Below are 26,916 nucleotides of genomic sequence, written 5' to 3' on the forward strand. Positions count from 1 at the left end.
GTCTTGTGACACCTATTACATGGTGGGGGCATCCATAACACCCCACCCCCCTGTGCACGCCTAGGACGACACGTACAACGCCGCCTTGCTTTGATTGCCTGCGAACGCCGTTTTCGCTCTTTTGTGTCACGCGCAGTTGCAGCACTTCAAAATCCGGGGATCGTTTGAATCAACCACGTTGCGTCCAAATGTGTCCGACATATCGACAGTTAAAACAAAATATTAACATTTTTAATATATATATATATATATATATATATATATATATATATATATATATATATATATATATATATATATATGGAAACACGAGATCGAACATACATAAAGTAAGTATAGTTGAAGCCCCCGCTCTCCGAAGAAAATTTTTGGCTGCACCACTGGTGGATGACGTAAAGAAACACTAAGTGTTTCGTTGAAAAATAAACATAAGCCAATTTCGACACATGTGCCCTCAGTCACCAGAGTTTATGTTAAGCAATATATAATTCAAAAAATCTGCGCAGCAAGTGTTTGCGTCAAGGTGGGCGAGTAAATTTGGTTAGATAATCTGACGTGCTTTTCTTGCGATGTCTGTGAAATACCACTCTGCAGAAGCTGTTTAAAAAAATATACAGCTGGATTTTTTTGTTAATTTGGCAGTCGTAAGTATTATATGGCCGAAAAGCGCGATCGCCATATCAGATAGCGTGACGCGTTAAAACGTCGCAAAAGTGGGCCTGACCCTTCATTCCGACTTTTACATTTTTCTGGGCTGCCCTCTGCTACTTCGGTTAGATTTTGGTAGAATTCGAGACGAATGGTATCGCCGTAACGAAAGCCTCCGAGATCGAGAGGTGTTTCGCGTGTTTTCCGCTAGGTTAAGAGCGCATGCACGGTGGCATGGTGGGAAACAAAGAAGAAAAGGTGAAGCTACGCACTGGTGGTTCGAAGACTGCGGAAACAGCTGAGCTTGCTGGCTTTACACTCTTCCTTTCCCTCCTCTCGCGTCGCTTCCCCGCTCCCTTGCTGTACTGTACCACACATATAATTATGCCATGCCTAACCCTTTGCCCTCTTTCTTACCGTCCTCCTCACCCGCACATTCCTCCTACAGTTTGTTCTATATTTGTTAGAGCCCGTTATCGAAAACTGTCCGCACAATAGTAATGAGTAAATATTTCTCCATTGAACACCAGCTCATATCATTTTTCAGGCTTGAGTATCGAGTATACCGAGGATTCGGTAGAAGGGGATCACACGGATCGTTAGCTGTCTTATTAGTCATTCGATCGGTCAAATACGTGGTTTAAGACACAGCAGTACGCCATCCAACAAGATCTCACTCAAGAGCTATAGATAGCGCCGATATGCCACTAAACATCACCACAATCGTGATGAACGTCGTAGCACTTCCTCGGTTGTGGGAGAGCGCCGAACGTAGTCGTAGGTCGATTACCCGTTCAGGCTTTGAGGCATGAACGAGAGTACGGCGTGTTGACAGGGTTAAGAGACGCCCAGGTTGGAAACTCGACTGACAAGGATGAGCGATTTGCAGTCGGTCCAGGGTGCTTACGTCACTCCAGCTTTATCGAAAATATAAAGGTGGCTTTGGTTGGTGCAGTCCAAGGGGGTTTAAAAAAAAAAAAAAAAACTCTTGGAGTGCAAATTCGTGCCCACGAGTGAATTCCGCGTCAACCATAAGACGGTGGCTGCGGCAGTTATCTTACTAAGGGCATGATGAGCTGTTGGCGTATAGGGGGAGGGGGGGTTAGAAAAAATGTTTAACAATTTTGAGTACTTCGTACTCAACTATATCAGAGCACTAAGCCGTCCCTCTAAAACAAGAGAAGGAGCATTTTTCTCGCACGCCTAACGGGTTTTACCCCATGGTGTAATCTTTTCGGGTGAGATAGTGCTCAAAGTGCGTTCTTGTGTTACTAGCTTCCTGTAGTAAGCCTCGAATACAAGGCAATTTTTATTGAATATGAAATCACCAATACTAGTCACTGCGGAATTTTTTTCTTGGGAAACAACTAACCTTTATTGTAAAATTAACGTAGCTTCTAGACTAAAGAATCATAGCCACCTGATGTCTAAGTGGGCACAACCAGAAAATGGCATGTTTATGATATCTTTGGAGGGCAAAAGTTGGCTTCACTACTGCTGACAAAGCAGTGCGAGAGCTTCCACTCCAACAATTTTTTTTAAACCTCCACCTCAGGGTGACACCGGGCATTGCTCGGGGCACTGTTTCAAAATAAACGTTTACTTCTCTCTCTTTCTCTCTCTCCTTGATGCAGTCTGATTGCTCTTGGGCGTTCAACATGTTTACGGTGACCGGCGTGAGCATACCCGTCCTCAGGGGGCGTGACATTTGTTGAGGCTACCGGGTGTTTGAGCACGTATAGGGCATCATGTTTGAGTAAATCGAGGTGAGACGTGTGTGATTGATGTGGCATGGCGCTTCGACCTTCCTGATATACATCTCAATACTGCTTGCTTATGCAATCAAAACATCTGTTTTTATTGCATAAGTGTTAGGGGCAGCCACAACAAGCGCATTCGTGTATTTCAGCTTTCTAGAGCGTTATTCCGGATTCAGTAGGGATGTAGTCACGTGATGTCAGCGAGTGATTTTGTTCTATACGGTAGTAGTAGTAGTAGTAGGCATCACGCAGGTCATGTGTCCAGAAAAAGGAGTGAGTAAAGACACAAATGAAATAACGATGATTATGACGACGCATTTCGGGAAATAAATAGTATATAATGATGATTCTTGAAACATTCACGATTTTTTCAGTACCGAAATTGCGCATCATCATCATTGCAGCTTCGCTGTCGCAATGTTTTCACGGTGTAGAAGTGACGAATAGTTCTTTTTTTTTTTAGGGGCGAAGTTCCTTATGACGTGGCTTGTGCGTCCCTCGTTGTAGTACGTAACCACCGGTGGCACATACCCGAAAGAGTGGTCCTTAGAGTGTCGGCTGGATGGCAACCCTCGTATATGATGAATACATGATGAAAAGATGTGAGATGGCTGTACTCGCAGTGCTCACTAGATAGACGAAAGGACTGACGCACGGATGGACAGAGGGGTGAACAGACGGAAGAACGCATGCACGGGCGGACGCACCAACGGTCACACGGACCGGTGGAAGCAAGAACGAATGGATGAACGGAAGCAAGAACAAATGGACGGACGGAAGCACGGACAGACTGATGAGCGCTTCGCCCCACCAATCATTATTCACTGCGTGAATGTGCGGGGAATTTTATTTTCTACAGCGCCGCTCCTAAGCTCCTGTTCCTGCCCTGAGCGGCACCGCCATTGGCGTATTCGGCGTCGATGCAGACGACAGAGAGAACGAGGACAAAAGAGAGCGGGCGCGTAGTCTGCGGAAATTACGAGCCACTGGCCTCTAACCTCGCTATCTGCCTCCGCCACGCGCGCTGCATGGCCAGTCTGTATAGAGCCCGCGCACATGCAGGGCTGGCACGTGCACTGCGGCTGGCTCCGCCTGTCGTCACCGGACTGTCGTCATTTCACTCGGTTCGCGACGCACATAGTGGTGCAAGCAGCGGTCGAAACATTTGCCGTTTCTGTGAAAATGTGTAACGATTGTCGTCACATTGCTACAACTGCAGACAGCCAAAATTACAAACATAGTCGACGTTGCTCCAACGCGAAGCTGCATGCGTTCGGAATTTGTTGCATTAGGGAGTATCATAATCGCCGGCGAATTTTCGTTTCGAAAACACGCATGGCAGTGCTGCAGACATACGCCAGTACGTCCCGCGCGAATTCACGTAGTCGCGGCGCCACATCGCGACTTCGAGGAGCGGGCGCGTCTGTGTACGCAGCCATGGCCGTTGTCACTTTCCACAACAGGTTCGTCCGCCTCGGGATGTTTACAACGTTGCGGTTAGTGGGCCCGAGCGAAAACGCTATTCCGCTCGTCAAGACACGCTGAGGATAGCAAAGCGTATACAGCGAGTATTTTCTTTATGTATGTATGTATGTATGTATGTATGTATGTATGTATGTATGTATGTATGTATGTATGTATGTATGTATGTATGTATGTATGTATGTATGTATGTATGTATGTATGTATGTATGTATGTATGTATGTATGTATGTATGTGTGTATGTATGTATGTATGTGTGTATGTATGTATGTATGTACGTACGTATGTGTGTATGTATGTATGTATGTATGTATGTATGTATGTATGTGTGTGTGTGTGTATGTATGTATGTATGTATGTATGTATGTATGTATGTATGTATGTATGTATGTATGTATGTATGTATCTGCCGCAGTGGAGCAGTGGTTATGGTGCGCGGCTGCTGATTCGAAGTTCGCGGGTTGGATCCTGGCAGAGGCAGCCACATTTCGATGGAGCCGCAACGCCAAAGCCCTGTGTATTGAGCGATTTCAGTTAAGCCCTCCTCACCCCCATCCCTTGTGAGCTACTGTTGAAGTGTCGCTCGCTGAAGCAAACAGTTACGGGGCTCACTTTTCTCTTCCTTTCTCTCTTAGAACCACTTTGTGTTTGTGCACGGTAACTACCACCAGATTGTCGAAATTTCCGTAGCCCTCCTCTACGGCGTCTTTCATGTAACCACACCGTGGATTCGCGGCCAAACCCGTGAGGCGAAGCCGAATACCACATGCGTACCGTAGTTGATTTCGTTGAAACAGCGCGTTACAGGACGCGAGCTCGTTACAACAAACACTGCCTTATAACCACCCCCCTTCCCCCTTTAGGTTTTCCCCTTCGGCATGTAACGTATATGCCCACAGATCAACAAATCCACAAGCACGCATATACATAAAGCGTAGTGGAACCCCGACCCCTCTTTCTTACGAAAAAAAATCACAGCATATCCACGGACTGAATGATGATTGGTGGGGCGCAGCGTTCGTCAGTCTGTCTGTCCATTCGTTCTTGCGTCCGCCTATCTGTGTGATCCTTGGAGCATCCGTCCGTTTGTTCATTCGTCTGTCTGTCCGTCCATCTCTTTTTGCGGCCATCCCTCTGTCTGTCCATCCGTGCGTGTGTCAGTCCGTCCATATGTCTAGAGAAAACTCCAAGCACAGCCATCTCACATCTTTTCATCATGTATTCATCATATACAAGTGCCCCCATCCAGCAGACATTGTATAAGGACCGATATTTCGGGTATGTGCCACTGGTGGTTACGTACTACGAGGGACGCACAAGCCACGCCATAAGGAGCTTCGCCCCTAAAAAAAAAGTTTGTCTACGTCCCTGATTCTCGCGTGTTATAACGAACCACTCATCAGAAAAGCTTGTGTAGCGGCTAGTTACTGTAGGCAAAACAGCGATGCAAAGTTGAATGCAGAAAAAAAAACTGGTCTCACAGACAAAGCGCACGTGTCTGTGTCGCCAAGTTTTTTCTGTACAGAACCACAGATTTTGTCCCAGATTTACACCCGTTCAGCAAACATGGGCACAATCGGGAACCCACTGTGCCACCAGATTAGTGACATTGAGCTCTGGGACGAAGTCAAACGTTGTACTGTTTTTCCGAGTTCAACTCTAGCAGAGCCAAGTGCGAGTAGGCTTTAGTGGGAAAGGAGGAAAGCGTCCGTGACTTATCGGCGTACAGCTGAAAACGGCGCTGTCTTATGACTTGTCGCTGGCGATAGGAGACGATAAGAGGCGTAAGTCTGACCTTCAAAACTGCTAAAAAAAAAGCCATGATAACGCTTAACGCAGCTGGAGAATGCCACCTACCTCTTGTTCAGTCGAAAGAGCTACGCCGATAAGCGCGACGCTCGAGCGTACCGAAACAATGTTCTCTGGCCTTATTCTGAACACCATTTAAACTTCCCCTCTATTGTTATCGCTCGTGGTCAATCACGCGGGCATAGTTGTGCTGCCGTTATCACTGATAACTGGCCAAGCGGCACGAAAAACACGAAAACGAGAATAAAGGCCTTAACTGCCCTGTTAAACTAAAAAAAATGATTGAGTGGAACGAAAAGGGCGTATTTTTGTCCGACATGAATAAACGTGATCCGGCTTACCTGCGCTTCCTTTCATGGAAACTCGGTGCTTGTCACTTTCCTATCAAGAATGCTACGTCACGCTGATAACGCGCATCTTGTTCGTGACCAGAAAGTGCCGTGCGTGCAGCAATAATGCAAGGAACGCGAGATAGATGACGATTCTTGTTGTGGGACAAACAGCACCCCTTTTTTACTCGATCATTTTTTTAAAATGTTTCAAATGAGGCACCCGCTTTGTTGAAAGTTAACGTAATGGCGACAGAAACGTATTCATCCGGCCTGTTTGGTGCACGACTTCAGTGGGGATAACGCAAAATGTATACATGACACACCCGGGGAATAGACATGATCAACGTATTCTGTTCACTCTTTCAACGCCTCATCACTGCGCCGCGTTCCCACTCGCAGAAGGCGTAGTCGAATGGTGGACGGGGTGAGTTGCCGATTCACGATACTTGAACTACGAGCGCGGAACCGCAGCAAGGTACGGGAAGGCGCACCTGTCTCTGTTTTCATTTCGTCCGTGGTGGTGGTATAGGGGTTGTGGCTCCATGGTTCCTGATTCGAAGGTCACGGGTCCGATCCCGGCCGCGGCGGTCAAAATTCGATGGAGGCGTGAAATGCTAGAGGCCTGGGTACTCTGTGATGTCTCTGCACTTACAACAGAGAATAACAGATGGTCGAAATTTCCGGAGCCCTTTAGTACGGCGTGCCTCGTAATCAGGTGTGTGAAAGCACTCGTACCATTTGTGTTACAGTCTTCATCTGTCCCTGGGTATAGTTACGCACTCGTATTTGAAGTATAAAAGGTCCGATGTTGCTTACGAAGAAGGTCGTGAATATTAACCCGTACGTCCTCGACAAGAAATAGTGACTGACAACACATGTCGAAATTTGCGAATTCAAACGCATGAAATGTGATTACCATGACAAATTTGATCATTTATCCTATAAAGTGGCCATATTTCAAAATCAAAATATTCTTCTGTCTATAGTGTTGAGGTCTTCATAGCAAGAGTAAGTGAAATTCATTGTGATATACGTTATTGGTCTTCAAATTTCGTGTCGTGGAAAGGCTAAGGTTTATACCCCCTCGCTTACTTCACAATGCAATGCGTACTCTAGGTACTTTTGGCGTCTATCTGCGTATCTATCTATCTAGCCGCTTACGTGTGGAAGCTCTCGTGATCACCCCCTTAACTTGGCCTGAACCAAGATTAGTATGGCAGTGTTAAGATGTCTTGACGATTATGACGCGCTGGTCAAGAGATGAATAACGCCCCAATCCCGTCACGCACGCCGTCAAGAACTTCCCGCCAGACAGTGGCACATACCTGCGGGCGCGTATGTGCCACTGGTATGCGGTAGTCGCCGTAGGAGACTGTGGTATGCGGTATTCGCCGCAGGAGAGCCAAGAACGGTTACAATAGGCATTCGTAATTTAAATGCGAGGGCGTTAAGAAAAACTGTCACCGGACACGTTGACCCGACGAACATCAGGGTCTCAGCAGGAATCGAAACCAAGTGCTCTGCGTCGCAATCGAGTATTCTACCGCAGAGCCACGCCACGTCTCTGTCCTTCTTTTGGAAAATGCGCTATATTACGGCCCAATGTTGGTAAAACGTCATTTGTGGTTGCAATGCTGGCTATACAATTTCATAAACATTACGTGTACTCCTATGGTACATACATCTCGTCGGGTTAAGTTGTAGTTAAGTGTCATTCACTCAAGTTCACTTATGAAGCAGTGTCTGCAGGGCTACCGTCCTCGCGAGCACCAGTGTTGCAAATTCGCTTACCGCTTCTCGTTTCGCTAATACTCATGTTGCTCTTGGCACCGTTGCGCAACTGTGATCAACCGGTTGTATAAAACACATGCGAGTGTTCAACATATGTCTGCGCGTACGAAGTTTTTACATATATTTTGCGTTATTTCGTAGCGTGTCGCTCAGTATTAAAATTTAGTACACGGTCACCTTCCCTCCGATTGCTTCGCGTGACATCGATTCCTATTGTGCGTGAGATCTGCCAAATTTTCTTTTCTATTTTGTGTCAATGTTTTACACTGTAACTTTGTAACATTGTTATATTTTCGGCGAACAGCGGCAGAGAGAGCGCGGAATAAACAAGTGGGAATGGTGATACGCTAACCGATTCGCAGCCAAACATTATCAGGAGGCAGCTACAATTTCTGATCATTCGCGCGCTGCCATACCGATCGAAGTTACAGTAATTAAGTAATGCAAGTATATTTATTCTCGATAACGCAAGTTGTCCCATACGTGTTCTCGGCTAGATTCCTGAAAGAAGTGCTCACAACGCCTACACGGTTTGTGACTGCTGACTCAGTCAGTGAGAAACCCACCACAGGCGTCTGGTGTCCTGGCGCTCGTCTGCTGACCCGGGAGTCAAGTGAATCGAATCCGGGCCGCATTTTCGATGGAGGCAGAATTGCTTGGGGACTGTGTACTCAGATTTAGGTGTATGTTAAGGAACCGCGAGTGGTCTGATTTACCACAGCTGTCCCTCATAAGCATATTTCTTTTGAAACGTTAAATTTCAATGATTGTTAGTCTGTCAAAGAGTGTATCAATTAAAAACTGTTAAACATGTATGAAAGACGCTAGTAAAGTCTAAACTCGAAAGATAACTATGACACGCGCAGGCGCTGTTTTCTACAAAATGATGAAAACTGACGAAAAAACAAAAACAAAGATAACGCAACCTGGAAATGCACAGCAATGAGGCACCCGTAATAATCGCACAGAAAATGAGCCAAGGTGATCTACTAACGTGGTGGCACGATCGAAGCAACATGCCAAACCAACCTGTACTCGTATTGTCTGCTTGATGCTTAAAGATATCGCGCGACAAAACACCGTGTGTGCTGAAAACCTCAATAACTCACGAGGTACTCTCTCCGGTTTAGGGGGAGGCTTGGTACAGACAGAATGCCGAAATTAGATGAGCAGATAGGGCGTGCGTCTCTAGTAGGAGGGTGGCGAGGGGAGGGATCGCGATAGCTCTGCTGACAGACACTTGCTTATCATGGGCTGCGCGAAAAATATAGCCTCTTACAAGGGACTCTAACCACCCACTTGCACTAAGCATGTTTCGTATAGCCATCGGGAAATAATGTAGTCGACGTAACAAGATAACGCGGAACAGCGTCAGAACGTGGCATAGATCACCTTTCATGGAACTACCTGATAATATTTCGAACAAAAACTAGAGTTGCTCTGTTTGGTTATTTCGCGAGCGAGGTAGCGTTTAACATAAATATATTACCACGTGCTTGCGTCAAGAAAAAAAGTGCAATCATGCACGTGCTAAGTAGGATGATAAAAAGGACAAAAAGAAAACTCGCTTGCACACCGTATTAAAAAAAAACTGACCTGCTGCTGATATCTCGATCTCTGCATTAAGACTTCTCTTTTCACGATGTGACAACATTATTGCAGCCCTTCGCGGGGAACTACAGAAATGTCTGAAAGCGGTTAACGATCGGAAGATAGCATGGTCACAATACGTTATCAGTATATCATGCTCTTCTCGGAAATAGTAATATCTGACGCTAACGCAGAAACGCTGTTCACAGACACACACCACTTTGCCTTCGTTATTTCTGAGACCCTCTTCAAATAGAGCAGACCACCTAATTATTGACCGATGTCTCGTGAGGAGTGAGTACCAAATGGGAAGCGGAAACAAGCTTTTTCCTCCCTACTATTACACTACTATCATCCGAGTCAGGACGCAAATTCCAGCCAGACCTGCTCTATGTATACGCTTTACCAATACAATACGAAACCGATATCAGAGGCAACAACCGCCTGCTAGTCTCGAAAACCTACCTCACTGGATTGCTTCACAAGGCAAGTTTTTACCTCAAACTAAAACCTATGGGAGTTATGATGCTCGGCTGACGACGCGAAGGTCGTGGGATGGAATCCCAGACTCGGCGGGCGCACTTCGATGGAAGTTAGAGGACCCTGTACTTCACCTATAGGGGCACGTTAAGGAAGCAAGCGGCCGAAATTTCCGGAGACTTGCAGTCCGGCATCCCTCGTAACCATATTATGAAATTAGGATGCAAGGGCCGAACGTGTATTGTTATTATAAATTTAAAACTATTACGCTAGTCTCGAACATCTTACGGCATTTCTTAATACTGTTAAAGCTTTACATCCAAAGACACCCGACATTATTATGAGAGACTATAAAGCAGGACTCCGGAGATTTCATCCAGCTGGTGTCTTTAACGTGGGCCTAAGAAACGTACCCACACGGGCCAACATGTGCGTGCCAGGATTCGGTCCCGCTATAACTTCGGGTCAGTACTCGAGCACCATAACTACAATGCAACCACGTCGGGTTTTCGGGATTTGTTCGCAATGCAAGTGTTTATCTCAGAGCCGTAATAATATTGTTACCGGCAGGCATACAATATGGAGCCCAGTCAGCACGACGAGCTTGCCCTAAACATTGTCCTCTTTTCTACGATGTTCGTTTGTGGCGCCCCGTAGCAATGTGTAGAACTCGAATGCCCACCTGGTCGAGCGCGGCCTGCTGGCGCGGGCTCAGGTCTCCCGGGCGTCCGCTCATTCCAGTGGCTGCTCGTTTTCTGACGCGGCGAGTGTAGGCGCCGTGCCGCGGTCGGTCCGTCGATCGCCGTTTGGAGCGCACCGCTATCGTGCCTCACCACCTCCGGCCAGCGGCGCTCGACGCCCAGCCCCTAATGTGCGGTGACGACAGGGGTGGAGAACGTCGCCGCCGCTCGCAGAACGTGGCGATTGCCACCGCGTCGAATGGAACTTGCGTGGCGATGTGTTTACGCAAAGCCGCTACGTGGTGCATGAATTACACTTGGCTAACACAGGTCCACGCACGTACCTATGTTTTCTCTCTTATTGCCAGCTACAGATGAGCCTCAGCACTGCGGTGTACACGTAGATGTGTGTGCGTGCGTGTGTGTGTGTGTGTGTGTGTGTGTGTGTGTGTGTGTGTCTGTGTGTGTGTGCGTGCGCGCGCGTGTGTGCGCGTGTGTGTGCGTGCGTGCGTATGCGTGTGTGTTGTGTGTGTGTGTGTGCGTGTGTGAGAGAGAGAGAGAGAGAGTGTGTGTGTGAGTGTGTGTGAGTGTGTGTGTGAGAGAGAGTGTGATTGTGCGTGTGTGTGTGAGAGAGAGAGAGTGTGTGTGTGTGTGTGTGTGTGTGTGTGAGAGAGAGTGTGTGTGTGTGTGAGAGAGAGTGTGTGTGTGTGAGAGAGAGAGAGAGAGAGTGTGTGTGTGTGTGTGTGTGTGTGAGTGTGTGTGTGTGTGTTCGCACGTTGTCGCTATTTCTTAATGAACATGAAAGAAAGTTGGCAAAATCGTAATCCCGCGTTTTTTCTGGCCTCATGTAGGGTCATTCAACTTGTTAAACACGTCAGCGTGTCTCTCTCTTTGAAACTTGCATGCGAAAACACTTTGCGAGGGTGTACGTTGTAAGAATAATAATTGTCTTACGCAGTAACGTGGTGTTTGCAAGCTGCTAGCACTGGCGCTCGGTCAAATCATAAAGGAGGGCGAATGTTCGCAAGAACACTGCTTTGACTCAGACCCCTGGTCTGAACCAATCAGCCATGCAGAAACAGAATGTCAATTTTTATTTTTTTTTTTCATTTTTCCAACGTGAGACTAGCAAATGTGAGGAGGCGTGAATTTTATGTGGGAACCGATCATGAGTCGCCAGCACGTGTGAACATCGCTTGCCTTGAGTGGCTTTCTTTGGTAGCCAGTCGTAAATGGTAAGCGCGACTGATGCTAGTCGCGACATACAGTTAATGTGTGGAGGAGTGACTCAGCTTTAAGAATTATGGGGTTATTGCGTGTGAAAGCCCAGTATAATTATGGTGTTGAGCACTTTCCTGTCGGATTTGTATAACGTAGTGAAGATAACGGTGTAAGCACCGACTAGTACTCCTTGTACCTAAATGTAATAATAAGTCGAGGGGTTTAACGTTTCAAATCCACGATATGATAGCATTAATGCAGGGCTCCAAAAGTATCGATCGCTTGTTTTTTTTTTTAACGTGTACCTCGATCTCTGCCTCAATCGTCTACGCCTCCATCAAAAATACGTACAACGCGGCCCGGTTTCGATCTCGTGTATTGGCGCAAACTATGGGAGGGAAGCGGGTGATTTTTATATGACATCTTTATAAAACTATCTACGCTACTTAGATAAACCAAAAATAATTTATCAGTAGCAAGAATAGGCACATATTGAACTAAACAAAATTAAGGTACGTAGCTTTAATACGTTTCGTGTAATTCATCGCCAATGTCGGAAAAAGCAGCAGAGCAGGTAAACGTGACACTCCACCTGTTCGTCATTATTCATTTACTTTGCTTCAAAAAAATTTTTTTCCGGCAAAACCAATTACAGATCTCTTCTTTCCACTTATCCAGCATATATTTATTAAATTATGAAAACAAAAGAAATTAAGAGGTTGACCAGCCATGCTTTGTTCCATCTTACGTTGAATCACCCTAAATTTTTCACTGTGACTTGAAACAAACAATTAAATTTTTATAATACGTTTGGAAAACGAGGCATCCCCTCGCTTCTTATTCTTTAGCGCTTTGTCTACCTGCTCCTGAGTTGCCCGTTTCAGCCACGCCGTAAAGAAAGGGACTCAGGAATGTGTTGATTGGTCGGTGGATACTTCATTCACCGTGCTGTCGAACATAAAGAAACACCCTATTTTGCGAACCGAGCTGGGCAAAGGACAACTGGAATTCGACGCAGTAATCCAGTTAATCAAACTTGCGGAAAACAACCGATGCCAGCAGTGAAATGGGACGCACCGCCAACCATACGCCACGCGGAAATGGCGTGAGTGGTTTACGAATGCGGAACCGAGGAATGTCGTCGAGGGAAAGGAGGTGGAAGAGCAAAAGAAGTAAAACTGGCCAAGTATCTGCAATCTTTGCTGACAAAGGTCCTCCGTCTGGAGTGAGAGGGAATAAAACGTTCTGCGAGAGAAAATGGGGGAGTCGGCAGTGCGGTATATATACGGGTACCATCTGGCAGTAGTTACAAGAAACAAGAACTTTTTATAGAACGCAGAGTCAAGATATGTAGCAGAACCGTGTCGTTTTAAAGCGAAAGCTGTTATGAGATCAGAACACGGGTCACGCGCGGCTCCGTAGTTGTCCGCCGCCGCCGGTGTCCGTAAACAGTATCGAACGAAAAAAAAAACTCGGTAAATAAAGAACATTAATGACACAATGCCATTCGAACTCGGGTACGCTGCGTTCCTGCCTACGCCCACTGAGCCACGCTGGAACTTGGAACTCAGTTTTCCTGAGCAGAACTCCCTCGGACTCGCACTCACGAAAATTCTGTAAAACCGGACTAACTCCAACTCAGACTCACAAAAATATTACCCACCCGCACTCTCTCAGACTTAGACTCACAGCTTGATCGGAGTCTGAGATAGTTCAAGTGAGTCACGACTTATGAGTGAGTTCGCCGACCTACGGCAGAAGGAGGCACTGGCGCAAAGAGAATACGGCACTTCATTTTGAAAGCTGGTGAAAACCCCACCACATGCGTCTGTTGGTTCGATGTATTATTGCCGTTCGTCGAAGGTTGTTATTTTATGGATGAGTGCATCGACACAAATGGCACGTCGCCAGATGTGTTTTTTTTTCCTCGATGCTGGCTTTTCTACCTGCGGGATAACCACTTCCGCTTTTGTGCCAACGCAAAGCTGCATCTAAGATGCGATATTCACGCACGTAACAAAGCGCACGAAAAGACCTAAACAGTCACGTATGCAAATGATCCCGGCAATGGTAGTATGAATGCAACGAGCTATGTTCATATATTGTTTTCTCGTAGTAAATGCGAGAGACACTCATTTGAATGTTCGTCATTGCGTTTGCCGACACTGATTGCATGTGTTCTGGGCGTAATGTGTAAACACCTCGTTTATCCTGTAGGAAGCGGGAAAGAGGCTGTGAAACATTACAATAGGCTGTAAAGAAGCAAGTGTCTTATGCCAGGTTCCACTAACACTCCACTGACAAAGTTTCTGTCATGGAGGTGACGTCGGTAAAATGTGTACGAATAGATGACAAAGAAAGACTAGAAAAAGGTAGTTTCGCTTATTTGGACGACCTGGGAGTCGAACCCGCCACCTCACGGTTCGTGAAGATAGGTGCCAGGCGCTGTATACCCCCGGCGTTACCAACGCTCATGCACGAGGCTTCACAAACGAGCCCTATATCTCTGACACCTTCTCTCTCACAGTTACGTTGATTGGCAAGGGAGGTATCACCGTTTCAGCTCAGTGAAGTATTGCATTGTGACACTCGGAGCACCGACATGGAACCGGTGGGGCAGTTTCAGCTTTCGTAGGAGCGAGAACAGTTCCTCATCTATTTTATCTATTAATTTTTTTCGAGGAGGCACTGGTGAGAAACAAGGCAGCTTGAAACGGAACGCTTTTCTACGTTCACAGCTCAACCTACGAACTTTACCTTTCGCTTTCCTGAAGCCTTTGCATGAGAACAGTCGCAGGTTATCCTATTACAGAGGAGAACACACCTTGGCGTTTCTCGCCTGAAACGATGACGCTTTAATTGAGTGAATATAGAGTACAAGTGCTATGTTCTTGGTCATGCCGTCTACGTGTAGTGTCCATCATAGGCTGTGTGTCCTGCTCGTGTAAGACACAAACACTTTGTATCTTACACCGTGGTCCCAGTGTATGTTAAGCACACCAGCTACTACTAAGGTTAAATTAGAATCCGCGTTAGTCATCGAGATGCAGATGCACCCCTAGGCGTCAATGCGGGTGCATCGACGTGACATGCTTTTATGTCGATACTGTATGGCATAAAACAGCTATCTGTTTTACTGCAATATGCTTCTATGTCTTACAAACACAAGCAGGCATTGCGCATGCTCTCATACGTCAATGTACAATAAACATTCAACTATACACCTGTGAAGACACGGTTCACCTATGTATTATACTGATTGTTAGGATGGAGGGAACCATCATGTTTTCTTAGGCGAAAGCCTTTAATGTGCCATACTCGCGTTTTCTCGTCTCTCCGTCCGTGCCCTGGAACGGTGCCAGCTGTGGCCTCTCCCTCTTACATTCTCTCAACAATCACGTGATTACTGATAGAGTGTAAAAAAGGAAAAGAAAACAAAAACTAAACAGTTAAAAAACATGGCACAGTATGTCGAATGGAATCGGGCTTTCGCCGAACACACTTTAAAATTTGCAGTATCCTTCAATTTTACGCTTTATTACCTTTCCCTCACACATTTACAGATTGGAGCTACTTTCGCACTCATATTGTGTGTATTATTTACAAGCACCTTTTTCGCGAAATTCTGACGAACTTTGAATGACAAAGATTTACGCTATACACTGCTACTAACTTCATTTGCAAATAAACTTGCGTATTACGTAATGAATCATTCAACTTAACCAACTCTATATTTATACAACTCGCTCTCTATTGTCTCTATCCCTGAGAGCTTAATAAGTGGAATGAAATTAGTTAAGTGAAATATTTAGGGAGAAAAATCATGGATAGAATTAAGGTGATCGTTTCACTCCGTTTTGCCGTTTTTCGAGCAAGGGTGACTGTTCTCTTCAGTTTATGGCATCTGTTAAGTCATAGAATAGCTCAGTGTTCGTATATTTCGAGTACATCTGATATCAACAAACAAGCTTGTAATATTCAGATGTGGGTCGCCAGGAGTGAGCCGAACTGACACAATTTTCACAAGATGTGTCTTCGTTGTTGCCATATTTTAAGAAAAAGCTCCACTTGTAGGGAAGCAGATGCAATAAACCTCCTCACACGCAGTACTTGAACCATTGCGCTTTGCATTTTAAACTTCAAGACTTTATTTCTATACTTTGCAAAAAAAAGCTGTTGGGTTAGAAGAAGTGTTCAGACGACTAGACTGAGAAGAAGTAGGAACAAAGGTTAACGAAAACAACCTACGATTTGTAGATTACATAGTGCTTGCTATTCAGTGATGATGGCAACGAGGTGCGGGAAACAAATGAATTGACTGCCTTACTGTGATTATTTCGCACAGTACGTTAAGAATTTATGTTTGTAGTTGTGCGACATCATTTCTTCCAGAAACAAGTTTCACAACGTGTTAGCACGGTTACCAAGTGATTCAAGTCAATATATGAAGATCCTGTCGCCACATCAACACCTCGAGCTCCCGGAATGTATAGAGTCCTCTGACTGACCCTGAACAGCTGACGATACGAGTGAGAAAAAAAGGAACACTTGCCCAAATAAAGGTAACGACGTTGCTCAAGGACGCTGCTATTAGAACGCTACCGAACTACGACACTGAAATTTTCTCGTCTTTTAGGATTCGATCTGTCCTCTCTTCAATGTTACTTTCCTGCAGAGATAACGAACATGCCGTGGGAAAAACTGAGAAGAAGAAAAAACAAGTGAAATTCTTTGCGAGTTTGCAATCGTCGGCGATTGAAAACAGCCGACTGTACTCGAATAGTTGGAGGAAACTCGCACAATGAAACGTCGGTCCACCTAGCTTCTTCTTCTGTTTTTATTTCCCAGTGATTTGCTCAACGCCTTCCGAAGGTTCCTTGCTTGAATAACATTACCCACGCTCATTCGGCATTGAAAACCGACCTGCCAGCGGTCGCACAAACAAGCGCGCCGCATCCTTGAACGAGAGGTTTGTCCCCGATGTGGCTCGATCGTTCCCCAATTCGCCAACGAGTGGCGCGCGCTACCCAAAGCGGTCAAGATCCGCGTTAGCCGGGTTTCAAGAGGAAGAGAACGCTCGGCGCTCTTCGAGTAATCCGCGCCGCAGTGGAGGTGGCATTGCCCCGTGAAGTCGCATCGCGGCACACTTCTCTCCGGTGACAGCGTAGCAGTGGCCAACTGGATACGGCGGGTCTCCGCGATGGCAAACGACGCGAAAGAACAGGCCGCACTCGAACAGGTGAGTGCCGATGCGTGTGACAGCTACTCCAACTTTACAAGTAAAAATAATTTGTGGTCTTTTTACCTGCCAAAACCGCGATATGATTATGGGACGCGCCTTCCTGCAAATTTCGAGCAACAGTGTTCTTCGGCGAACTGTGACGTCACACACTACACGGGCATCTGGCGTTTCTCCTTCATCAATATGCAACCGCCGCGGCAGCAAGGATCGAACCCACAACCTTGAGGTCGGCATCCGAGCAATGTAACGGCTGCGCCATCTCGGCGGACAATGCGTACAAAAACATAATGCTAGGCGATGCAGTTGGCTCTACATCGCTATAAGCAGAACAGCTCCTGATTAGGACAGAAAGAAAGATTTTGTGCGTCTACACCGCGCTTCTCCTATAAGACATGTATTAGTATTTGTGTTTTTTTTTATTCCGTCCGCTCAGGTCACAGGTTCGATACCAGCCGCGGCTGTCGCATTTCGGTGGTGGTAAAATGCCAGAGGTTCGTACACACTGTGACGTCAGTGTACCTTAAAGAACACCAGAGTATGTGTTCACACAAAAAAAAAAACCTCTTACGCTTGAAACATTTATAAGAGCAAATTTCAGTCATTTGTGATGCTAGACGTATCAATCATTGAGCCGACTGATCACTGGCAAAGAAAACTTACGAACAAGAGGCTTTGTGAATGCGGACGATATACGCACGCAGCTGTGCGTGGTGGGGAGAAGGGCCAACTCTCGCCTGCATTACGTTGCAATGCGAATCGAGGCCTATATGAAACAGTTCTCCCCTTTCGGTGATCACATCTCAAGCGAGGCAGGGGGAGAACTGGCTTGATAACAAGAATAGGGAGCTGGCTCCGCTCGACAAAGCTCAGCGAGCCGCAAAGGCCCGAGCAGCCCTGGATTGAGTACCCCATCCGTTTGCCCAGAACCCTTCTAGCTGATAATTTTTTTTTTCGTAATCGGCCTCAGATGATTGAAACTACCAGAGCCCTCCACTATAATGTGCCTTATAATCATGCCGTGGTTTTAGCCCGTAAAACTTTGTATATTATTGATTCAGTCGGCTTCCCTCCTGAGCTTGAGGATGCAGGTTCGATTCCCTGTGATGGCGACCGCTTTTTACGGGGAGGGGGGAAGCGAATTTCAAAAGAAAAGAAAACACCAGTCTACTTTGTATAAGGCGGACGCTATAGAAATCCAGGCGTTTTAAGTTTGCACAGTTCACCCAACCCCACCTATAGAACGTCTCATAAACATTATCATGTCGTAGCTATATAGACAGAACGTAAAACTGCAGAAATTATCATTCAGCCAAATTCACCACGCAGCTTAGCGGTTTAACGTCGCGCTTCCATGCGTGATTTCGGGGGTTCGATTTCAGTCCCCGGGAACTAAGTTTAATCACGCATCGCACACTTAGGAGAGATGGCGAGTTTCGAGATGTGGCATGGAAATAGAACGAGAACAAGAGAAGTGTCGCATACTCACAGTTGGTTGCATGTTAGGGAGACTCTCGCGGTCAAAACTAATGCGAGTTTCCCCTCTATCGGATGAGCTCACAATTGTGTCTTAGCTTCGGCACGTAAAATATCAGAAATGAATTTTTCTTACAGTCGACGTTGTTACAGGTTTTGCAGGGGGTTTCAAAAGAGTGCGCCTGCACCGTTACTTAAGGTGTGGGGCGCTCTTTCCCCGCTATGCACTGAATGCAGTGAAGTTATAAATATTCAGTGCTCCATCTGGTTGTGCACGCGTGTTTTTTTTTTTTTTTTGCTCCGAATGAGAGAGACTAATGGGCACTATGAAAGAAAAAGCGTTTTCTCACAGACAGTGACATAACCAGGGGTTGGCACACCAAGCCTTTGCCCCCCCCCCCCCCCCCCGCCCCCCAGAAGTTTTTTTTCGCCATGGCATACAGAGTGAAAAAATTACCATTATAAGTGACCCTCCACCTCCGCTCACCCTTTTGAAATCAACGAGGCGCCCACCAAAGAAAAAATTCTGCCCCTGCCCTCAAATGCTGCGAAGACATTGTGTTTTCGGCGGGTGTTCGGTTCCTTCACGAGAAAGTGGTTACTTCTACGTTTTTTACGAGGCACAGCATTAAGTGGTATATGGTAGACATTCTTCGTGCAAAGAGTAGCGCAGGTGGAGTAATTTCCGGCCAGGCCTGCCAGGCTACCCCGCTCGTGGCAACATCGTCGCCACCACAACCGCCACCTATGCCCGCCCCTTAAATTGCACCGGGAGTCCATATGAGACACTCTCCTGAATTAAAATTTAAGGCACACATCACGCCTCCTTCTGAACTCGTGTCCATGCTGTAACAAAAAGGGAACAGTTATTATGACCCATAATGCCTGTATGGACCGGAATGTTGACATCCGCTGTATCTTGAGGGTCTGTTTTTCTCAGCGCACGTGTCATAGACGTCGTGCCAACATCTGAAGGTCACAATAAGCTGTATGCGTCCACAGGCTGTCTTCACATTATATGAATGTTGTGACTAGCCCGATGCGGGGCAGCAGCTGATCCGAAGCTCGCCGGTTCGACCCCGGCCACGTCGGTCGCATTTCGAAAGAGGGGAAATGGTAGAGCCGTGTATGTGCGATATCAGTGCACCTTAATGAACACCAAATGGTCCGAATTTGCAGGGCCCTCCACTCAGGCGTTTCTCATTATCATACCTCAGCTTTGGGACGTAATACCCCAGATGTTGTTATTAATGTTGTGACTAAACAAACTATTGCCCAGCGATGGTCATTGTCTTGCTTACACAGTTCGCAAGGAGGTGGGTTTGATTGCTAGCCGCAGAGGCCACATTTTATTTATTTATTTATTTATTTATTTATTTATTTATTTATTTATTTATTTATTTATTTATTTATTTATTTATTTATTTATTTATTTATTACATACTTAAGACCCTTAGGTCCAAGCAGGTGGGCAGTTACAAGAGGACGTAGTTGAAATAATAAGTGGCATAAAGATTGTTTGGGGTGAGTGTTTCATACACTCATAGTGAACACAAGGAGTGACATAGCAAATTATTTCATAACAACGCATGTGCCGGACAAAAAAGAAAAAAAAACACCACAAATTCATACTTCATATGCAACTATGACCCCGTCATACTTTCATGATGAATAAATTAAGGCAAAAGTATGAAAATCATTTTTATCCGTGTGCGCCGCACTATACGCGCTGTAAAAAATGAACAAAAAGCTTAAAAATATTTTTGTGAAAAATGATTAGATAAAGGGGGCTCGGGTGTTTAACAAACGCTTTCGATACAGCTACAAAGCAATTTGCCCCGGAATGCAATCGAGAGAAACAAGACGATGACTGCATGTCAAGCAGCCACGGCTGACTCTGATTGAATACGATGGAGTCTGCCAGCGACTTACGCGAGTGGACATCAGTTTTTGTAGTGGGCCTTTAGGTCAGCTTGACAGTGCACATGTCGCATACGTCGCTACGGGCGCGAGAAGGTTAAAAAAAAGAGGCGGGAAAATTAGCAAACGTTCTGTCCTTATTCGAAGTTGTTTTTGTACGTATGTACTCTATCGCGTTCTGTATACAACCGATTACAAACCTGATGCGCTTACATATGTCGGTGTGGCTTCATTCCTCCCTGACTGTCAGCTGCCTGTAGACCTTCATTTCGTTCGCACTGTACTATTCTATATAGTGCACGTTGCAAAGCAAGTCTGCTTCAAGTAAGTTTTTTGTAATAGTATAACGAAGGAAGGGAATAACTATAACAGGAAAGAAGGAAGAACTGGAAAGACGGGGAGGTTTGCCAGTTCTTAAACCTGCTGGCCACCTTGTGCTGGGGAAAGAGATTAGAGCAGAAATGTATCAAACGTAAGTTGTGTTCATTTCTATCTCAGTAATTAAATAATTCAAAGAAAAAAGAGGGGGGTTAAGTTCACTGAAGAATTTCCTCGGCATGACGTAATGCGACTGACAGATATTTCATTTCCTTGCCATCTAATAACAACGTGTGTTTGCAGCATACTGTCAAAGACATTAAAAGCTCTGCTAAACTTTTCAACCAAGCACTCTAAAGAAGTAAGGCAGTGAAGTCTTAGGTTGTCTTGTGTTGCCTTCACCATTCGCAAGGTCAATCGAAAGTTTTCAAAGCTTGTGAAGAAAATTACTTGGCGGCTGTCACTTCATTAACCTAATTCATTACCTTGCTAGTACTGTTTGTAGCCTCTCTTTTAGACGGCGTAACTTCGATGACAACACGTGAGTAATTCGCACGACGTAAGCCAACGCACCGCGTCCTGGTTCTTGTGAAACCAGCGAACGAAATATCCACATGCGAACTCTAGGTTAATTTTGCGAAATTTCTTCCGTTCTTGCTATTCTGCAGTGAGGCATTTAATTGAAAAGCAGCACAATAGACAAGCAATGCTCGACCAAGTTCGAGCGTTGCTATTTTTCATACATAAATCAATGCGATGTTTTACGCATCGCACGTGAAAAGGTGAGCTCAAAGCAGTTTCCTTTCTGTTTGCTGCGTCTGCATTGATGTACACATCTTGTATCGCCCGGCAAAATCTGACGCAAGCCACGAACCTGTTGTCGACGAATGGCGCGAATTGAGCAAACGGGGCTACACTGTGTACGAATCTCTATGTATCTTCTTTCTGAAGAGCGAGGCAGCCATACCGGATACTTGCGTCAGGTTAACCTCCTCGCTTTCCTGTTGTCCGTCTTCTCGTATTTTTTTTAGAATACGGAGGAGGAGGATAGAAAGAGGAAGGACGGGGAGGTTAGCCAATTCTAAGACCGGCTGGCTACCCTGTATTTAGAGTATGGCCCCGCATTGTACGAACGACTCCACAAGCGTTCCCAGTCGTACTCGCTTGCTGGAACATTGATGCTTTTGAACTTCTCGCATTCTCACCTGAAAGAAACAACATGGTAATAAAAGTAAAGCGTCTATGTTCATCATTATTGCTACATTTTTATGGTATTGCGTTGTTCATGGACATATGCCGCTGCCATGTTTACCTAGAAATGAATATAAAACTACGCGTACGAATTATATCCGTGGAATTCTATGTGGCCACCCTGTATGTATTGGACTCTTACCTTATATGCTGGTAATTCTTTAAATGTCACATATCGTATATCTACTCGGTTGTTACGCATATGCCTCATTTTTTCGTTATTTTATTCATCCTAGTTTCTGTATTTTTCGTATTGTTTCTTCAATCCTAACACCGCGTTGATATCATAGCCTACTCTTCCGTAAGCTATCTGCCCATGTTTTCTTTTTTTTGCTATATAAATAAAAATAACTAATGATTGTACTGGCACATATAAAATGTTACGTGAATGAACATGAAGCCAGGAACGTGTCGCTAGACAGTAAGGTGAAATGAAACGCTATCTCCCATTCACTCCTTATACTGTGCAGTATTCTGGATGAACATAGTCCTCGGTAAGTTTCGTGTTATTATTATTATTATTATTATTATTATTATTATTATTATTATTATTATTATTATTATTATTATTATTATTATTATTATTATTATTATTATTATTATTATTATTATTATTATTATTATTATTATTATTATTATTATTATAAGTTTTTGTTTGCTAGCTCAATTGCATGCCAATCAATTTCTTCTAAGGCAGCTGCAGAGAAATCTTGTATTGCGGTTCCATGTAAACCCGTGGCATTAATTTTCCAGTACCGTCACATGGGACGAAGACATCTTTTCTTAACAGTATATAGGTAATGAAACTTAACCACTGCCAACCGCCACGGAGCGCGTCTCTTGGAACGAGTGTTTACACTCCCCGAAGCAGTCGCTTCGTTGCAATCTTCGTACGCGAGTCGCCAGAGATTCCGTCGTAGGTGCTGTATATTTGCTACGTGGCGGAAAACTGAGTCCCTGGTGAACGTCGTGATACGAGGCTCGAGATAGCAGCTGTCGCTTTCCTCGGATGCCCGGCGCTTTTTTCGTGGAACGCGGTTATAATGTGGCCCAATGTAGCGGCCTCCCAGATGCGCCTCTCTCGCGACATGTGGACCGTAGCTCCAACGCGCGACGCGTGAGCGGTGGTCTTTTCGAGTGTTCCTGATAGCCTCATTTAGGGAGGACAGTGGCCGTACAATCAATTTCGTAGCCGGCAAACTGTTATCACACCGAGTGGGGAAGATACAGATAAAATGACGAAGAGCAGAACGGCGCACATTGCACGCGGTTCAGCAGAGTTTAATTACCTGCACTCAGCCAGCCTCCTCTTGCTTGATTGATAGATTGCCATGTGGGGTTTAACGTCCCAAAACCACCACATGATTATGAGAGACGCCGTAGTGGAGGGCTTCAGAAATTTGACCACGTGGGGTTCTTTAACGTGCACCCAAATCTGAGCACACGGGCCTACAACATTGCCTCCTCCATCAGAAATGCAGCCGCCGCAGTCGGGATTCGAACCCGCGACCTGCGGGTCCGCAGCCGAGTACCTTAGCTACTTGACCACCGCGGCGGGGCAGCCTCCTATTGCGGCAGCACTCTCCCCTCTTTCCCCCACTTCAAGGTGCAGACAGACGCCACCCAGCCCTGTTCGCACATTACTTCCGATAAATCCGGCTGTTAAATGTAGTAGTAGTAGTGGTAGTGGAGATGGAGAGAGAGAGAAATAGATTGTGTGTGTGTGTGTGTGTGTGTGTGTGTGTGTGTGTGTGTGTGTGTGTGTGTGTGTGTGTGTGTGTGTGTGTGTGTGTGTGTGTGTGTGTGTGTGTGTGTGTGTGTGTGTGTGTGTGTGTGTGCGCGCGCAAGGGGAGAAGAAGAGACGAGATATCCCTATTTTGCCAATGCGGCTTCGAGGAGGCACCCCTATTACAGAATGCCTGGAAGAACAAAGAGAACCACCAGATGTCTTCTGAAACGAGATAAGACAAGCGATTGCTGACATCCATGCGGAAAACTATTTATTCCTTGAAGGTGGCCCATTGTACGCGTCTCAATTCGTCCGGCAAATGAATCGTGCGCAGCCCGATTGGTTGTTTATTTCGTATCCGTATATCTCCCGACGAACGACGCACGGACTACAGCGCAGTGCGCCTCATACGCTTGCAGTGCAGGAAAGTTACTCCAGCGTTTCTCAAGCGGGAAGTGCGCCAGACGTACCGTCGAGAATTTCCCGCCCTACCGGCTTCTTGTTAAGCGACGTTACGAAGCAAACAGTTACGATGCGATTCATCAGGAAAAGTTCTTGAAAGCCCTCTAGCTCTAGTTTCTACAGAACCTGCAATTATTGCTGTTGGGTCAGCATGAAAGTCACAGTTAGCGCGCAGTTTTGCCTTAATTTATTTTCTGGATTAAAAGTGCTGCGTGTACATTGCTCGTCATTCAATTCGATAAAAATGTCGTGCACGCAAATTTAGGTGCACGTTGAAGATAGTCAAAAGTGAACCGTGGCCCACAACGGTGCATCCAATGATAACTAAATGTACAGTTTGGAGATATTAAATACAATGCTCCAATTGTCTATTCTGTTCTGTTATAATTTTATCTTCCGAACACTAATTATCGCTTAAGTCCGATCGTCTAGGGACATACATTTTCGATAGCGTCCACTCACAAGCACCCAAGGGCGGCCATAAAGGGAGAGAGAGATGGCATGAAGAAAGGAAGGGAGGTTAACCGGAAAGCAAGTATCTGGTTTGCTATACTACACTGGGGAATGGGAGATAGAAAAGTAAGGAAGAGCGAAAGCAAACACACACTGGAATGTCACAATTGTTCGACGAGGCTGGTCGCTCTAAGAAACTTCAAGAGAGTCTTTGTCGCTTTTCGGCGTGAAACTCGATCTTTCTGGCACTCCAAAATTGTTTTTTTTTTTCGATGGCGGCTGGTCATCGAGGCGTGCAAACACTGCTGAAAAGGGCTGCCTCTGACAGCTGTTTTGAGGGTACTGACCCATAAATTCATACATTACCCTGCCTGTTCGTAACTCTATGTGGCCTGAAATCATTGAATTTCCCTCTCGCCATTGAAACGTCGCGTTTCAATCGCGACAGGGACTCAGAGACGAAGCTTTACCTTACACGAGGACAAGAGAAAGTCAAACGTGCGCTTGGGTTTCCGTGTAGAGTATTCCTCAAAGCCATGGGCGAAGCATTCCCCAAATTCTATCGATAGTAGACTGCGCCATAACATTCGGCAGAAGGCAGCGATCAAAGACGGGCGAATCAAGATACAGACATCAAGGCAGTTATGTAGAATCTAAATGCGATCTTGATAGCGTTATTGTTAAATAGTTCAGTTGTCTCTAGAAGCCGTATTTAGAAGTTGATACCTGATGAATGCGTTGATAAAGTAGGATCATAGAAGATTAAACTACGTTAGCATTAACGCCGGTTGAGGGGCAGCCGCCAATTAGTTTTCAAGAAACTGTCGCAGAGACTCACGATTCTCTTCGTACAGGAAGTTGTACACAGTGCTCTATGATTTTGTGTATTTGTAAAAAGTGTTGAAATACTTTGAGTGCTTCGTACGCGACTGTAGAAGAGCATTGACTACCAACTAAAGACATCAATATCATGCATGTGGCAATATTGTAAATTTATGCGACATAAAATACTTGTAGACTCACAGTGGTGTCCACAGTGTGTGTTCTGCGCTTTAGCAGCAGCGTCAGGAGCGAAAATGAATTGTAATAAAACCAAGAGTGTAGTCGCAAGATTTCAAGTTATCGCGTGCGGTAAACTTTTTCTGACATTTAAGACATTCAAAATTGCACGCGTACACGTAGCATTTAAACGATACGCATTTCAAAATCACATCACTTTCTCGAGGTGTACCTCGATGGAAGTGACTTGTTCACCACACTGAATGTATTTAACGCATGATTAACTGTAGCAGTCTAATAAAAAAATTCGCGTGTTGCTATGCCGGTGTTTCCATCCATAAAACGCTTTGCACGCTATACGCAACAGTTTTCCTCAGGAAAATTCGATGCCAATTTTTTTCGTCCACGTTTTTCGAATAGCCACCTTTTACGCATTCGAAATCCGCGTGTTATCTCAGCTGAAGCATAGGCTGCAGCACGCAATTTAAACTGTGTTTGGCGGTTTGTTAAACGAATTCGACCACTTTTTCTTTCTGTTTTCGCAGCTGAAAGAGGCCTTGAAGGATGTGTGGCAAGAACAGTTTACCGACGCATACCTGATGCGATGGCTTCGAGGTGAGTTTTGTAAGAGACCTGTACGCTACACCCGCGCTGGCCTGGCATGAATAAATCGAGTAAAAAAGCACAGTACTCCGCTCTCCGGAGCCCAGACATAACATCGCAACTTTGGGCTGTCCAGAGGGCCCACGATGCGGCGCTAGGGCTCGGCCTTACTGTCCCATCGTGGGAGCGGCCCGCCGTGTGCTAGGGCGCACGCCTTCGGACTTGTCAATAAAGTTTTTCCAAACCAAACCAAAGCATAGTCGATGGAAACTTCAGATTATTGACGGTCATCCGCTTAAACGCCAAAAAGTGTTTAATGAGCAGCTGTGTTTTTTCGCTTATGCAGTAATGTAGAGCGAATGGCCGACAAACTAAAGGGCGTAACCATGAGGCCAAACGCCCGTACTGAGCTCACATTAGCGTATGTGCGGACGACTCAAAGGTAGACGTTCAACCTTCCTGGCAGTCCTGGTTAGTGTATGGTTAGCGATGATGCAACCATAGAACTGCCATTTCCCTCATCAGTAGGCTCAGTCAGGCAGCTTCATCCAGACGCAGACCGTAGAGTCTCAGTCTGTGTAAGTTCGGCTGAGTAATATTTAAGGTGAGTTTGAGTCTGAACAGGCCCCGTCCAGAAAAACAAAAATAAAATTGCAAGTCTGAGTCCATGCG

The 26,916-nt window shown here is 45.6% G+C and overlaps 2 protein-coding genes across 6 annotated transcripts in view; one reads left to right on the top strand and one right to left on the bottom strand.

The window, feature by feature from the left end:
• The window catches only part of LOC119174771 (SEC14-like protein 2), an 82,253-nt gene that overhangs the window by 25,359 nt on the left and 29,978 nt on the right, over nt 1-26,916 (bottom strand). The window contains exon 1 of one of the 5 annotated variants that reach the window (XM_037425820.2): nt 10,576-10,747. The exons of 3 other annotated variants lie outside the window; for them this stretch is intronic. In XM_037425820.2, coding sequence (XP_037281717.1) covers nt 10,576-10,629 — 54 coding nt within the window. In that variant the 5' untranslated portion in view covers nt 10,630-10,747. Of the gene's footprint in view, nt 1-10,575; nt 10,748-26,916 lie in introns of those variants that run through there. One more of the 5 variants, XM_037425822.2, reaches the window with a different exon arrangement.
• Nucleotides 16,866-26,916, top strand: part of LOC119174770 (SEC14-like protein 2) — a 37,080-nt gene continuing 27,029 nt past the window's right edge. The window contains exons 1-2 of the mRNA XM_037425819.2: nt 16,866-17,033; nt 26,187-26,256. Of these exons, the coding sequence (XP_037281716.2) occupies nt 16,995-17,033; nt 26,187-26,256 (109 nt within the window). The 5' untranslated portion in view covers nt 16,866-16,994. The remainder of the gene's footprint in view (nt 17,034-26,186; nt 26,257-26,916) is intronic.

The sequence above is a fragment of the Rhipicephalus microplus genome, chromosome 5, assembly GCF_043290135.1.
Source record: "Rhipicephalus microplus isolate Deutch F79 chromosome 5, USDA_Rmic, whole genome shotgun sequence".
NCBI classification, from domain to species: Eukaryota; Metazoa; Arthropoda; class Arachnida; order Ixodida; family Ixodidae; genus Rhipicephalus; species Rhipicephalus microplus.